Source organism: Ranitomeya variabilis, chromosome 7, assembly GCF_051348905.1.
Source record: "Ranitomeya variabilis isolate aRanVar5 chromosome 7, aRanVar5.hap1, whole genome shotgun sequence".
NCBI lineage: Eukaryota > Metazoa > Chordata > Amphibia > Anura > Dendrobatidae > Ranitomeya > Ranitomeya variabilis.
Window position 1 is genome coordinate 243,883,664 of NC_135238.1, and position 15,184 is coordinate 243,898,847.

General features: G+C 49.6%; 1 protein-coding gene across 2 annotated transcripts in view; it reads left to right on the top strand.

Annotated features, from left to right (window-relative positions):
- Positions 1-15,184, top strand: part of SCTR (secretin receptor) — a 231,348-nt gene that overhangs the window by 156,564 nt on the left and 59,600 nt on the right. For both annotated transcript variants that reach the window (XM_077273411.1, XM_077273410.1), the window contains 2 exons: positions 7,735-7,888; positions 7,956-8,016. In XM_077273411.1, the coding sequence (XP_077129526.1) occupies positions 7,735-7,888; positions 7,956-8,016 (215 nt within the window). The remainder of the gene's footprint in view (positions 1-7,734; positions 7,889-7,955; positions 8,017-15,184) is intronic.

Below are 15,184 nucleotides of genomic sequence, written 5' to 3' on the forward strand. Positions count from 1 at the left end.
TGTATAATTTACATGATGTACTAGTGCTTGGTCTGCCATGGTTACAAACTCATAATCCTGTCCTGGACTGGAAAACAATGTCTGTGTTAAGCTGGGGATGTCAGGGGGTTCATGATGATGCACCTCCGATTTCAATCGCTTCATCTACTCCTTCTGAGATCCCTGCGTTTTTGTCTGACTATAGGGATGTTTTTGAGGAGCCTAAGCTCAATTTGCTCCCTCCTCATAGAGATTGTGACTGTGCTATAGAATTGATTCCTGGCAGTAAGTTCCCTAAGGGTCGTTTATTTAATCTGTCACTGCCAGAGCATACTGCTATGCGGAATTATATTAAGGAGTCCTTGGAAAAGGGACATATTCGTCCATCTTCGTCCCCTCTGGGAGCAGGTTTTTTTTTCGTGGCCAAAAAAGATGGTTCCCTGAGGCCTTGTATAGATTATCGCCTTCTGAATAAGATTACAGTCAAATATCAGTATCCACTGCCATTATTGACTGATTTGTTTGCTCGCATTAAGGGGGCTAAGTGGTTCACTAAGATAGATCTTCGTGGTGCGTATAATCTGGTGCGGATAAAACAGGGTGACGAGTGGAAAACCGCATTTAATACGCCTGAGGGCCATTTTGAGTATTTGGTAATGCCTTTTGGACTCTCCAATGCTCCGTCAGTCTTTCAGTCCTTTATGCACAATATTTTCCGTGAATATCTGGATAAGTTTATGATTGTGTATTTGGATGATATTTTGGTGTTTTCTGATGACTGGGAGTCTCATGTTCTACAGGTCAGGAAGGTGTTTCAGGTTCTGCGGGCCAATTCTCTGTTTGTGAAGGGCTCAAAGTGTCTCTTCGGAGTCCAGAAGATTTCTTTTTTGGGGTACATTTTTTCTCCTTCTACTATTGAGATGGATCCCGTCAAGGTTCAGGCGATTTGTGACTGGACACAACCTACATCTGTTAAGAGCCTTCAGAAGTTCTTGAGGTTTGCTAATTTTTATCGTCGGTTCATTGCTAATTTTTCCAGTATTGTTAAACCTTTGACTGATTTGACTAAAAAGGGTGCTGATGTTGCTGATTGGTCTCCTGCGGCCGTGGAGGCCTTTCGGGAACTTAAGCGCCGGTTTTCTTCTGCTCCTGTGTTGTGTCAACCAGATGTTTCACTTCCTTTTCAGGTTGAGGTTGATGCTTCCGAGATTGGAGCGGGGGCGGTTTTGTCACAGAGAAGTTCTAATGGCTCGGTGATGAAGCCATGTGCATTCTTCTCTAGAAAATTCTCGCCCGCCGAGCGCAATTATGATGTGGGTAATCGGGAGCTTTTGGCCATGAAGTGGGCATTTGAGGAGTGGCGTCATTGGCTTGAGGGTGCTAAACATCGTGTGGTGGTCTTGACTGATCACAAGAATCTCATTTACCTTGAGTCTGCCAGGCGTTTGAATCCTAGACAGGCTCGTTGGTCGTTGTTTTTTTCTCGTTTCAATTTCGTGGTTTCATACCTGCCAGGTTCTAAGAATGTGAAGGCAGATGCTCTTTCCAGGAGTTTTGTGCCTGACTCTCCTGGAGACTCTGGGCCTACTGGTATCCTTAGGGATGGGGTAATATTGTCCGCCGTATCCCCAGACTTGCGACGTGCATTGCAGGAGTTTCAGGTGGATAAACCGGATTGTTGTCCGCCAGAAATGTTTGTTCCGGATGATTGGACCAGTAGAGTCATCTCCGAGGTCCATTCTTCTGTGTTGGCTGGTCATCCTGGAATATTTGGTACTAGAGACTTGGTGGCCAGGTCTTTTTGGTGGCCTTCCTTGTCTAGGGATGTGCGTACCTTTGTGCAGTCTTGTGAAGTGTGTGCTCGAGCTAAGCCTTGCTGTTCTCGGGCCAGTGGGTTGTTGTTATCCTTGCCCATCCCGAAGAGGCCTTGGACGCACATTTCCATGGATTTTATTTCTGATCTCCCGGTTTCACAGAAAATGTCCGTTATCTGGGTTGTGTGTGACCGCTTTTCTAAGATGGTTCATTTGGTGCCCTTGCCTAAGTTGCCTTCCTCCTCTGAGTTGGTCCCTTTATTTTTTCAGAACGTGGTTCGTTTGCATGGGATTCCGGAGAATATCGTTTCTGACAGGGGATCCCAGTTTGTGTCTAGATTTTGGCGGACGTTTTGTGCCAAGATGGGCATTGATTTGTCTTTCTCGTCTGCATTCCATCCTCAGACGAATGGCCAGACGGAGCGAACTAATCAGACCTTGGAAACTTATTTGAGGTGTTTTGTTTCTGCTGATCAAGATGACTGGGTTGCTTTTTTGCCACTGGCCGAATTTGCTCTTAATAATCGGGCTAGTTCTGCCACGTTGGTCTCTCCTTTTTTTTGTAATTCGGGGTTTCATCCTCGTTTTTCCTCTGGTCAGGTGGAGTCTTCGGATTGTCCTGGAGTGGACGTGGTGGTGGACAGGCTACATCAGATTTGGAATCAGGTGGTGGACAATTTGACGTTATCTCAGGAGAAGACTCAGCAGTTTGCTAATCGCCGTCGCCGCGTGGGTCCCCGACTTCTTGTTGGGGATTTGGTGTGGTTGTCTTCTCGTTTTGTCCCTATGAAGGTCTTTTCTCCTAAGTTCAAGCCTCGGTTCATCGGTCCTTATAGGATCTCGGAGATTCTTAACCCTGTATCTTTTCGTTTGGATCTCCCAGCATCGTTTGCTATTCATAATGTGTTCCATCGGTCGTTGTTGCGGAGGTATGAGGTGCCCGTTGTTCCTTCGGTTGAGCCTCCTGCTCCGGTGCTGGTGGAGGGAGAATTGGAGTATGTTGTTGAGAAGATCTTGGATTCTCGTGTTTCCAGACGCAAACTCCAGTATTTGGTTAAGTGGAAGGGTTATGGTCAGGAGGATAATTCCTGGGTGGTCGCCTCCGATGTTCATGCGACTGATTTGGTCCGCGCCTTCCATAGAGTTCACCCTGATCGCCCTGGGGGTTCTCGTGAGGGTTCGGTGACCCCTCCTCAAGGGGGGGGTACTGTTGTGGATTCTGTTTGTGGGCTCCCTCTGGTGGTTACTGCTGGTACTGGGTGACTTTGGTGGGTTGCGGCCTTTGGTTTCCACCTGTCCATCAGAGGCTGGGTGTTTCCTATTTTACCTGGCCTTTCTGTCATTCCCTTGCCGGCTATCAATGTATTCAGATGTGCTCTGTTTGGTTCCTGCCTACCTGCTCCCAGATCTTTCAGGATAAGCTAAGTGCTGATTTTCAGTTGTTGTTTTTTTTGTCCAGCTTGCTTATTATGTCTCTATGCTTGCTGGTAGCTCTAGTGGACTGAGGTTCTCCCCATGTGCCATGAGTTGGCACATGGGTTCTTGTAATCTCAGGATGGTTTTTTTGATTAGGGTTTTTTGCTGACCGCTCAGACCCCTTTTGTATCGTTCTGCTTTCTAGTTTTCAGCGGGCCTCAATTTGCTGAACCTATATATATCATCTCTATGTGTGTGCCTTCCTCTCATTTCACCGTCAATACATGTGGGGGGCAACTATACCTTTTGGGGTTCATTCCTCTGGAGGCAAGTGAGGTCTTTATTTTCTCTGCAGTACTAGTTAGCTCTTAGGCTGGTGCGTGGCGTCTAGAACCAACGTAGGCACGCTCCCTGGCTATCTCTAGTTGCGTTTGTCAGGCGTAGGGCAGCGGTCAGCCCAGGTTCCATCACCCTAGAGCTCGTCCGATATTTTGTATTACTTTGCTTGTCCCTTGCTATCCCTAGCCATTGGGATTCATGACATATAACGTCCTCTGCCCCCTCTCTCTCCTCCGGTATAACGTCCTCTGCCCCCTCTCTCTCCCCTGGTATAACGTCCTCGGCCCCCTCTCTCTCCCTCGGTATAATGTCCTCGGCCCCCTTTCTCTCCCCCGGTATAACGTCCTCGGCCCCCTCTCTCTCCTCCGGTATAACCTCCTCTGCCCCCTCTCTCTCCCCCGGTATAACGTCCTCGGCCCCCTCTCTCTCCCCTGGTATAACGTCCTCTGCCCCCTCTCTCTTCCTCGGTATAATGTCTTCTGCCCCCTCTCTCTCCCCCGGTATAACGTCCTCGGCCCCCTCTCTCTCCCCTGGTATAACGTCCTCTGCCCCCTCTCTCTCCCCCGGTATAATGTCCTCGGCCCCCTCTCTCTCTCCTCCGGTATAACTTCCTCTGCCCCCTCTCTCTCCCCTGGTATAACGTCCTCTGCCCCCTCTCCCCTGGTATAACATCCTCTGCCCCCTCTCTCTCCCCCGGTATAACGTCCTCTGCCCCCTCTCCCCTGGTATAACATCCTCTGCCCCCTCACTCTCCCCCGGTATAATGTCCTCAGCCCCCTCTCTCTCCTCCGGTATAACGTCCTCTGCCCCCTCTCTCTCCTCCGGTATAACGTCCTCGGCCCCCTCTCTCTCTCCTCCGGTATAATGTCCTCGGCCCCCTCTCTCTCCCCTGGTATAACATCCTCTGCCCCCTCTCTCTCCCCCGGTATAACGTCCTCTGCCCCCTCTCCCCTGGTATAACATCCTCTGCCCCCTCACTCTCCCCCGGTATAATGTCCTCAGCCCCCTCTCTCTCCTCCGGTATAACGTCCTCTGCCCCCTCTCTCTCCTCCGGTATAACGTCCTCTGCCCCCTCTCTCTCCTCCGGTATAACGTCCTCGGCCCCCTCTCTCTCCCCCGGTATAACGTCCTCTGCCCCCTCTCTCTCCCCCGGTATAATGTCCTCGGCCCCCTCTCTCTCCTCCGGTATAACGTCCTCAGCCCCCTCTCTCTCCTCCGGTATAATGTCCTCGGCCCCCTCTCTCTCCTCCGGTATAACGTCCTCTGCCCCCTCTCTCTTCTTCGGTATAACGTCCTCTGCCCCCTCTCTCTCCTCCGGTATAACGTCCTCTGCCCCCTCTCTCTCCTCCGGTATAATGTCCTCGGCCCCCTCTCTCTTCTCCGGTATAACGTCCTCTGCCCCCTCTCTCTCCTCCGGTATAACGTCCTCTGCCCCCTCACTCTCCTCCGGTATAACGTCCTCTGCCCCCTCTCTCTCCTCCGGTATAACGTCCTCTGCCCCCTCTCTCTCCTCCGGTATAACGTCCTCTGCCCCCTCACTCTCCTCCGGTATAACATCCTCTGCCCCCTCTCTCTCCTCCGGTATAACGTCCTCTGCCCCCTCTCTCTCCTCCGGTATAACGTCCTCTGCCCCCTCTCTCTCCTCCGGTATAATGTCCTCGGCCCCCTCTCTCTCCTCCGGTATAACGTCCTCTGCCCCCTCACTCTCCTCCGGTATAACGTCCTCTGCCCCCTCTCTCTCCTCCGGTATAACGTCCTCTGCCCCCTCTCTCTCCCCCGGTATAACGTCCTCTGCCCCCTCTCTCTCCTCCGGTATAATGTCCTCGGCCCCCTCTCTCTCCTCCGGTATAACGTCCTCTGCCCCCTCTCTCTCCTCCGGTATAACGTCCTCTGCCCCCTCTCTCTTCTCCGGTATAACGTCCTCTGCCCCCTCTCTCTTCCTCGGTATAACGTCCTCTGCCCCCTCTCTCTCCCCCGGTATAATGTCCTCTGCCCCCTCTCTCTCCTCCGGTATAACGTCCTCTGCCCTCTCTCTCTTCCTCGGTATAACGTCCTCTGCCCCCTCTCTCTTCCTCGGTATAACGTCCTCTGCCCCCTCTCTCTCCCCCGGTATAACGTCCTCTGCCCCCTCTCTCTCCCCCGGTATAATGTCCTCTGCCCCCTCTCTCTCCTCCGGTATAACGTCCTCTGCCCTCTCTCTCTTCCTCGGTATAACGTCCTCTGCCCCCTCTCTCTCCCCCGGTATAATGTCCTCGGCCCCCTCTCTCTCCTCCGGTATAATGTCCTCTGCCCCCTCTCTCTTCCTCGGTATAACGTCCTCTGCCCCCTCTCTCTCCCCCGGTATAATGTCCTCTGCCCCCTCTCTCTCCCCCGGTATAATGTCCTCTGCCCCCTCTCTCTCCTCCGGTATAACGTCCTCTGCCCTCTCTCTCTTCCTCGGTATAACGTCCTCTGCCCCCTCTCTCTTCCTCGGTATAACGTCCTCTGCCCCCTCTCTCTCCCCCGGTATAACGTCCTCTGCCCCCTCTCTCTCCCCCGGTATAATGTCCTCTGCCCCCTCTCTCTCCTCCGGTATAACGTCCTCTGCCCTCTCTCTCTTCCTCGGTATAACGTCCTCTGCCCCCTCTCTCTCCCCCGGTATAATGTCCTCGGCCCCCTCTCTCTCCTCCGGTATAATGTCCTCTGCCCCCTCTCTCTTCCTCGGTATAACGTCCTCTGCCCCCTCTCTCTCCTCCGGTATAACGTCCTCTGCCCTCTCTCTCTTCCTCGGTATAACGTCCTCTGCCCCCTCTCTCTTCCTCGGTATAACGTCCTCTGCCCCCTCTCTCTCCCCCGGTATAACGTCCTCTGCCCTCTCTCTCTTCCTCGGTATAACGTCCTCTGCCCCCTCTCTCTCCCCCGGTATAATGTCCTCTGCCCTCTCTCTCTCCTCCGGTATAATGTCCTCTGCCCTCTCTCTCTTCCTCGGTATAACGTCCTCTGCCCCCTCTCTCTCCCCCGGTATAATGTCCTCGGCCCCCTCTCTCTCCCCCGGTATAACGTCCTCTGCCCCCTCTCTCTTCCTCGGTATAACGTCCTCTGCCCCCTCTCTCTCCCCCGGTATAATGTCCTCTGCCCCCTCTCTCTCCTCCGGTATAACGTCCTCTGCCCTCTCTCTCTTCCTCGGTATAACGTCCTCTGCCCCCTCTCTCTTCCTCGGTATAACGTCCTCTGCCCCCTCTCTCTCCCCCGGTATAACGTCCTCTGCCCCCTCTCTCTCCCCCGGTATAATGTCCTCTGCCCCCTCTCTCTCCTCCGGTATAACGTCCTCTGCCCTCTCTCTCTTCCTCGGTATAACGTCCTCTGCCCCCTCTCTCTCCCCCGGTATAATGTCCTCGGCCCCCTCTCTCTCCTCCGGTATAATGTCCTCTGCCCCCTCTCTCTTCCTCGGTATAACGTCCTCTGCCCCCTCTCTCTCCTCCGGTATAACGTCCTCTGCCCTCTCTCTCTTCCTCGGTATAACGTCCTCTGCCCCCTCTCTCTTCCTCGGTATAACGTCCTCTGCCCCCTCTCTCTCCTCCGGTATAACGTCCTCTGCCCTCTCTCTCTTCCTCGGTATAACGTCCTCTGCCCCCTCTCTCTCCCCCGGTATAATGTCCTCTGCCCTCTCTCTCTCCTCCGGTATAATGTCCTCTGCCCTCTCTCTCTTCCTCGGTATAACGTCCTCTGCCCCCTCTCTCTCCCCCGGTATAATGTCCTCGGCCCCCTCTCTCTCCCCCGGTATAACGTCCTCTGCCCCCTCTCTCTCCCCCGGTATAACGTCCTCTGCCCCCTCACTCTCCTCCGGTATAACGTCCTCTGCCCCCTCTCTCTCCTCCGGTATAACGTCCTCTGCCCCCTCACTCTCCTCCGGTATAACGTCCTCTGCCCCCTCTCTCTCCTCCGGTATAACGTCCTCTGCCCCCTCTCTCTCCTCCGGTATAATGTCCTCGGCCCCCTCTCTCTCCTCCGGTATAACGTCCTCTGCCCCCTCTCTCTTCTCCGGTATAACGTCCTCTGCCCCCTCTCTCTTCCTCGGTATAACGTCCTCTGCCCTCTCTCTCTTCCTCGGTATAACGTCCTCTGCCCCCTCTCTCTCCCCCGGTATAATGTCCTCGGCCCCCTCTCTCTCCCCCGGTATAACGTCCTCTGCCCCCTCTCTCCACAGACGGACTGTCATTACGTCATGATCTTCTTCCAGTACTGCATCATGGCGAACTACAGCTGGCTGCTGGTGGAGGGGCTCTACCTGCACACGCTGCTCGTCGTCTCCTTCTTCTCCGAGTGGAAATATTTCTGCTGGTACATTGCCCTGGGGTGGGGTGAGTGCACAGCGCAGAAGGAGACCCCCAGAACCTGGACCCCAACTCATCACTATTTGTACTGCAGGTTCTCCTCTGGTCTTCATCATCGCCTGGTCGGTGTGCCGCCAGCTGTATGAGAACACGGGGTGAGTATACAACGCCAACCCTCCGCCATAACCCTCCTCAGTACCCAGAAACCCCCATTATAGCGACACCAGCACTATTACCCAGAATCCCCCATTATACCTACACCAGCACTATTACCCAGAATCCCCCATTATACCGACATCTATTATATTACCCAGAAACCCCCATTATAGCGACACCAGCACTATTACCCAGAATCCCCCATTATACCGACACCAGCACTATTACCCAGAATCCCTCATTATACCGACATCTATTATATTACCCAGAAACCCCCATTATACCGACACCAGCACTATTACCCAGAATCCCCCATTATACCGACACCAGCACTATTACCCAGAATCCCCCATTATACCGACATCTATTATATTACCCAGAATCCCCCATTATACCGACACCAGCACTATTACCCAGAATCCCTCATTATACCGACATCTATTATATTACCCAGAAACCCCCATTATACCGACACCAGCACTATTACCCAGAATCCCCCATTATACCGACACCAGCACTATTACCCAGAATCCCCCATTATACCGACACCAGCACTATTACCCAGAATCCCCCATTATACCGACACCAGCACTATTACCCAGAATCCCCCATTATACCGACACCAGCACTATTACCCAGAATCCCCCATTATACCGACACCAGCACTATTACCCAGAATCCCCCATTATACCGACACCAGCACTATTACCCAGAATCCCCCATTATACCGACACCAGCACTATTACCCAGAATCCCCCATTATACCGACACCAGCATTATTACCCAGAATCCCCCAGTATACCGACACCAGCACTATTACCCAGAATCCCCCATTATACCGACACCAGCACTATTACCCAGAATCCCCCATTATACCGACACCAGCACTATTACCCAGAATCCCCCATTATACCGACACCAGCACTATTACCCAGAATCCCTCATTATACCTACACCAGCAATATTACCCAGAATCCCTCATTATACCAACACCAGCACTATTACCCAGAATCCCCCATTATACCGACACCAGCACTATTACCCAGAATCCCCCATTATACCGACACCAGCACTATTACCCAGAATCCCCCATTATACCGACACCAGCACTATTACCCAGAATCCCCCATTATACCGACACCAGCACTATTACCCAGAATCCCCCATTATACCGACACCAGCACTATTACCCAGAATCCCCCATTATACCGACACCAGCACTATTACCCAGAATCCCTCATTATACCTACACCAGCACTATTACCCAGAATCCCCCATTATAGCGACACCAGCACTATTACCCAGAATCCCCCATTATACCGACACCAGCACTATTACCCAGAATCCCCCATTATACCTACACCAGCACTATTACCCAGAATCCCCCATTATACCGACACCAGCACTATTACCCAGAATCCCCCATTATACCGACACCAGCACTATTACCCAGAATCCCTCATTATACCGACACCAGCAATATTACCCAGAATCCCTCATTATACCGACACCAGCAATATTACCCAGAATCCCCCATTATACCGACACCAGCACTATTACCCAGAATCCCCCATTATACCGACACCAGCACTATTACCCAGAATCCCCCATTATACCGACACCAGCACTATTACCCAGAATCCCCCATTATACCGACACCAGCACTATTACCCACAATCCCTCATTATACCGACACCAGCACTATTACCCAGAATCCCCCATTATACCGACACCAGCACTATTACCCAGAATCCCCCATTATACCGACACCAGCACTATTACCCAGAATCCCCCATTATACCGACACCAGCACTATTACCCAGAATCCCCCATTATACCGACACCAGCACTATTACCCAGAATCCCTCATTATACCGACACCAGCACTATTACCCAGAATCCCTCATTATACCTACACCAGCACTATTACCCAGAATCCCCCATTATACCGACACCAGCACTATTACCCAGAATCCCCCATTATACCGACACCAGCAATATTACCCAGAATCCCTCATTATACCGACACCAGCAATATTACCCAGAATCCCCCATTATACCGACACCAGCACTATTACCCAGAATCCCCCATTATACCGACACCAGCAATATTACCCAGAATCCCTCATTATACCGACACCAGCAATATTACCCAGAATCCCCCATTATACCGACACCAGCACTATTACCCAGAATCCCCCATTATACCTACACCAGCACTATTACCCAGAATCCCCCATTATACCGACACCAGCACTATTACCCAGAATCCCCCATTATACCGACACCAGCAATATTACCCAGAATCCCCCATTATAGCGACACCAGCAATATTACCCAGAATCCCTCATTATACCGACACCAGCAATATTACCCAGAATCCCCCATTATACCGACACCAGCACTATTACCCAGAATCCCCCATTATACCGACACCAGCACTATTACCCAGAATCCCTCATTATACCGACACCAGCAATATTACCCAGAATCCCCCATTATACCGACACCAGCACTATTACCCAGAATCCCCCATTATACCGACACCAGCACTATTACCCAGAATCCCCCATTATACCGACACCAGCACTATTACCCAGAATCCCCCATTATACCGACACCAGCACTATTACCCAGAATCCCTCATTATACCTACACCAGCAATATTACCCAGAATCCCTCATTATACCAACACCAGCACTATTACCCAGAATCCCCCATTATACCGACACCAGCACTATTACCCAGAATCCCCCATTATACCGACACCAGCACTATTACCCAGAATCCCCCATTATACCGACACCAGCACTATTACCCAGAATCCCCCATTATACCGACACCAGCACTATTACCCAGAATCCCTCATTATACCGACATCTATTATATTACCCAGAAACCCCCATTATACCGACACCAGCACTATTACCCAGAATCCCCCATTATACCTACACCAGCACTATTACCCAGAATCCCTCATTATACCGACACCAGCACTATTACCCAGAATCCCCCATTATACCGACACCAGCACTATTACCCAGAATCCCCCATTATAGCGACACCAGCACTATTACCCAGAATCCCCCATTATACCGACACCAGCACTATTACCCAGAATCCCTCATTATACCTACACCAGCACTATTACCCAGAATCCCCCATTATACCTACACCAGCACTATTACCCAGAATCCCCCATTATACCGACACCAGCACTATTACCCAGAATCCCCCATTATACCGACACCAGCACTATTACCCAGAATCCCCCATTATACCGACACCAGCACTATTACCCAGAATCCCTCATTATACCGACACCAGCAATATTACCCAGAATCCCTCATTATACCGACACCAGCAATATTACCCAGAATCCCCCATTATACCGACACCAGCACTATTACCCAGAATCCCTCATTATACCTACACCAGCACTATTACCCAGAATCCCCCATTATACAGACACCAGCACTATTACCCAGAATCCCCCATTATACCGACACCAGCACTATTACCCAGAATCCCCCATTATACCGACACCAGCACTATTACCCAGAATCCCTCATTATACCGACACCAGCACTATTACCCAGAATCCCTCATTATACCTACACCAGCACTATTACCCAGAATCCCCCATTATACCGACACCAGCACTATTACCCAGAATCCCTCATTATACCGACACCAGCACTATTACCCAGAATCCCCCATTATACCGACACCAGCAATATTACCCAGAATCCCTCATTATACCGACACCAGCACTATTACCCAGAATCCCTCATTATACCGACACCAGCACTATTACCCAGAATCCCTCATTATACCTACACCAGCACTATTACCCAGAATCCCCCATTATACCGACACCAGCACTATTACCCAGAATCCCCCATTATACCGACACCAGCAATATTACCCAGAATCCCTCATTATACCGACACCAGCACTATTACCCAGAATCCCCCATTATACCGACACCAGCACTATTACCCAGAATCCCTCATTATACCTACACCAGCACTATTACCCAGAATCCCCCATTATACCGACACCAGCACTATTACCCAGAATCCCCCATTATACCGACACCAGCAATATTACCCAGAATCCCCCATTATACCGACACCAGCACTATTACCCAGAATCCCTCATTATACCGACACCAGCAATATTACCCAGAATCCCTCATTATACCGACACCAGCACTATTACCCAGAATCCCTCATTATACCGACACCAGCAATATTACCCAGAATCCCCCATTATACCGACATCTATTATATTACCCAGAAACCCCCATTATAGCGACACCAGCACTATTACCCAGAATCCCCCATTATACCGACATCTATTATATTACCCAGAATCCCTCATTATACCGACACCAGCACTATTACCCAGAATCCCCCATTATACCGACATCTATTATATTACCCAGAATCCCCCATTATACCGACATCTATTATATTACCCAGAATCCACCATTATACCGACATCTATTATATTACCCAGAAACCCCCATTATAGCGACACCAGCACTATTACCCAGAATCCCTCATTATACCGACACCAGCACTATTACCCAGAATCCCCCATTATACCGACACCAGCAATATTACCCAGAATCCCCCATTATACCGACACCAGCACTATTACCCAGAATCCCCCATTATACCGACATCTATTATATTACCCAGAATCCCCCATTATACCGACATCTATTATATTACCCAGAATCCCCCATTATACCGACATCTATTATATTACCCAGAATCCCCCATTATACCGACATCTATTATATTACCCAGAATCCCTCATTATACCGACATCTATTATATTACCCAGAATCCCCCATTATACTGACATCTATTATATTACCCAGAATCCCTCATTATACCGACATCTATTATATTACCCAGAATCCCCCATTATACCGACATCTATTATATTACCCAGAATCCCCCATTATACCGACATCTATTATATTACCCAGAATCCCCCATTATACCGACTCCAGCACTATTACCCAGAATCCCCCATTATACCGACATCTATTATATTACCCAGAATCCCTCATTATACCGACATCTATTATATTACCCAGAATCCCCCATTATACCGACTCCAGCACTATTACCCAGAATCCCCCATTATACCGACATCTATTATATTACCCAGAATCCCCCATTATAGCGACACCAGCACTATTACCCAGAATCCCCCATTATACCGACTCCAGCACTATTACCCAGAATCCCCCATTATACCGACATCTATTATATTACCCAGAATCCCCCATTATACCGACACCAGCACTATTACCCAGAATCCCCCATTATACCGACACCAGCACTATTACCCAGAATCCCCCATTATACCGACACCAGCACTATTACCCAGAATCCCCCATTATACCGACACCAGCACTATTACCCAGAATCCCCCATTATACCGACATCTATTATATTACCCAGAATCCCCCATTATAGCGACACCAGCACTATTACCCAGAATCCCCCATTATACCGACATCTATTATATTACCCAGAATCCCCCATTATACCGACATCTATTATATTACCCAGAATCCCCCATTATACCGACATCTATTATATTACCCAGAATCCCTCATTATACCGACATCTATTATATTACCCAGAATCCCCCATTATACCGACATCTATTATATTACCCAGAATCCCCCATTATACCGACTCCAGCACTATTACCCAGAATCCCCCATTATACCGACATCTATTATATTACCCAGAATCCCCCATTATACCGACTCCAGCACTATTACCCAGAATCCCTCATTATACCGACATCTATTACCCAGAATCCCCCATTATACCGACATCTATTATATTACCCAGAATCCCCCATTATACCGACTCCAGCACTATTACCCAGAATCCCCCATTATACCGACATCTATTATATTACCCAGAATCCCCCATTATACCGACACCAGCACTATTACCCAGAATCCCCCATTATACCGACACCAGCACTATTACCCAGAATCCCCCATTATACCGACACCAGCACTATTACCCAGAATCCCCCATTATACCGACACCAGCACTATTACCCAGAATCCCCCATTATACCGACATCTATTATATTACCCAGAATCCCCCATTATAGCGACACCAGCACTATTACCCAGAATCCCCCATTATACCGACACCAGCACTATTACCCAGAATCCCCCATTATACCGACACCAGCACTATTACCCAGAATCCCCCATTATACCGACACCAGCACTATTACCCAGAATCCCCCATTATACCGACATCTATTATATTACCCAGAATCCCCCATTATACCGACACCAGCACTATTACCCAGAATCCCCCATTATACCGACACCAGCACTATTACCCAGAATCCCCCATTATACCGACACCAGCACTATTACCCAGAATCCCCCATTATACCGACATCTATTATATTACCCAGAATCCCCCATTATACCGACATCTATTATATTACCCAGAATCCCCCATTATACCGACATCTATTATATTACCCAGAATCCCCCATTATACCGACATCTATTATATTACCCAGAATCCCCCATTATACCGACACCAGCACTATTACCCAGAATCCCCCATTATACCGACACCAGCACTATTACCCAGAATCCCTCATTATACCGACACCAGCACTATTACCCAGAATCCCCCATTATACCGACACCAGCACTATTACCCAGAATCCCCCATTATACCGACATCTATTATATTACCCAGAATCCCCCATTATACCGACATCTATTATATTACCCAGAATCCCTCATTATACCGACATCTATTATATTACCCAGAAACCCCCATTATACCGACATCTATTATATTACCCAGAATCCCCCATTATACCGACATCTATTATATTACCCAGAATCCCCCATTATACCGACACCAGCACTATTACCCAGAATCCCCCATTATACCGACACCAGCACTATTACCCAGAATCCCTCATTATACCGACACCAGCACTATTACCCAGAATCCCCCATTATACCGACACCAGCACTATTACCCAGAATCCCCCATTATACCGACATCTATTATATTACCCAGAATCCCCCATTATACCGACATCTATTATATTACCCAGAATCCCTCATTATACCGACAT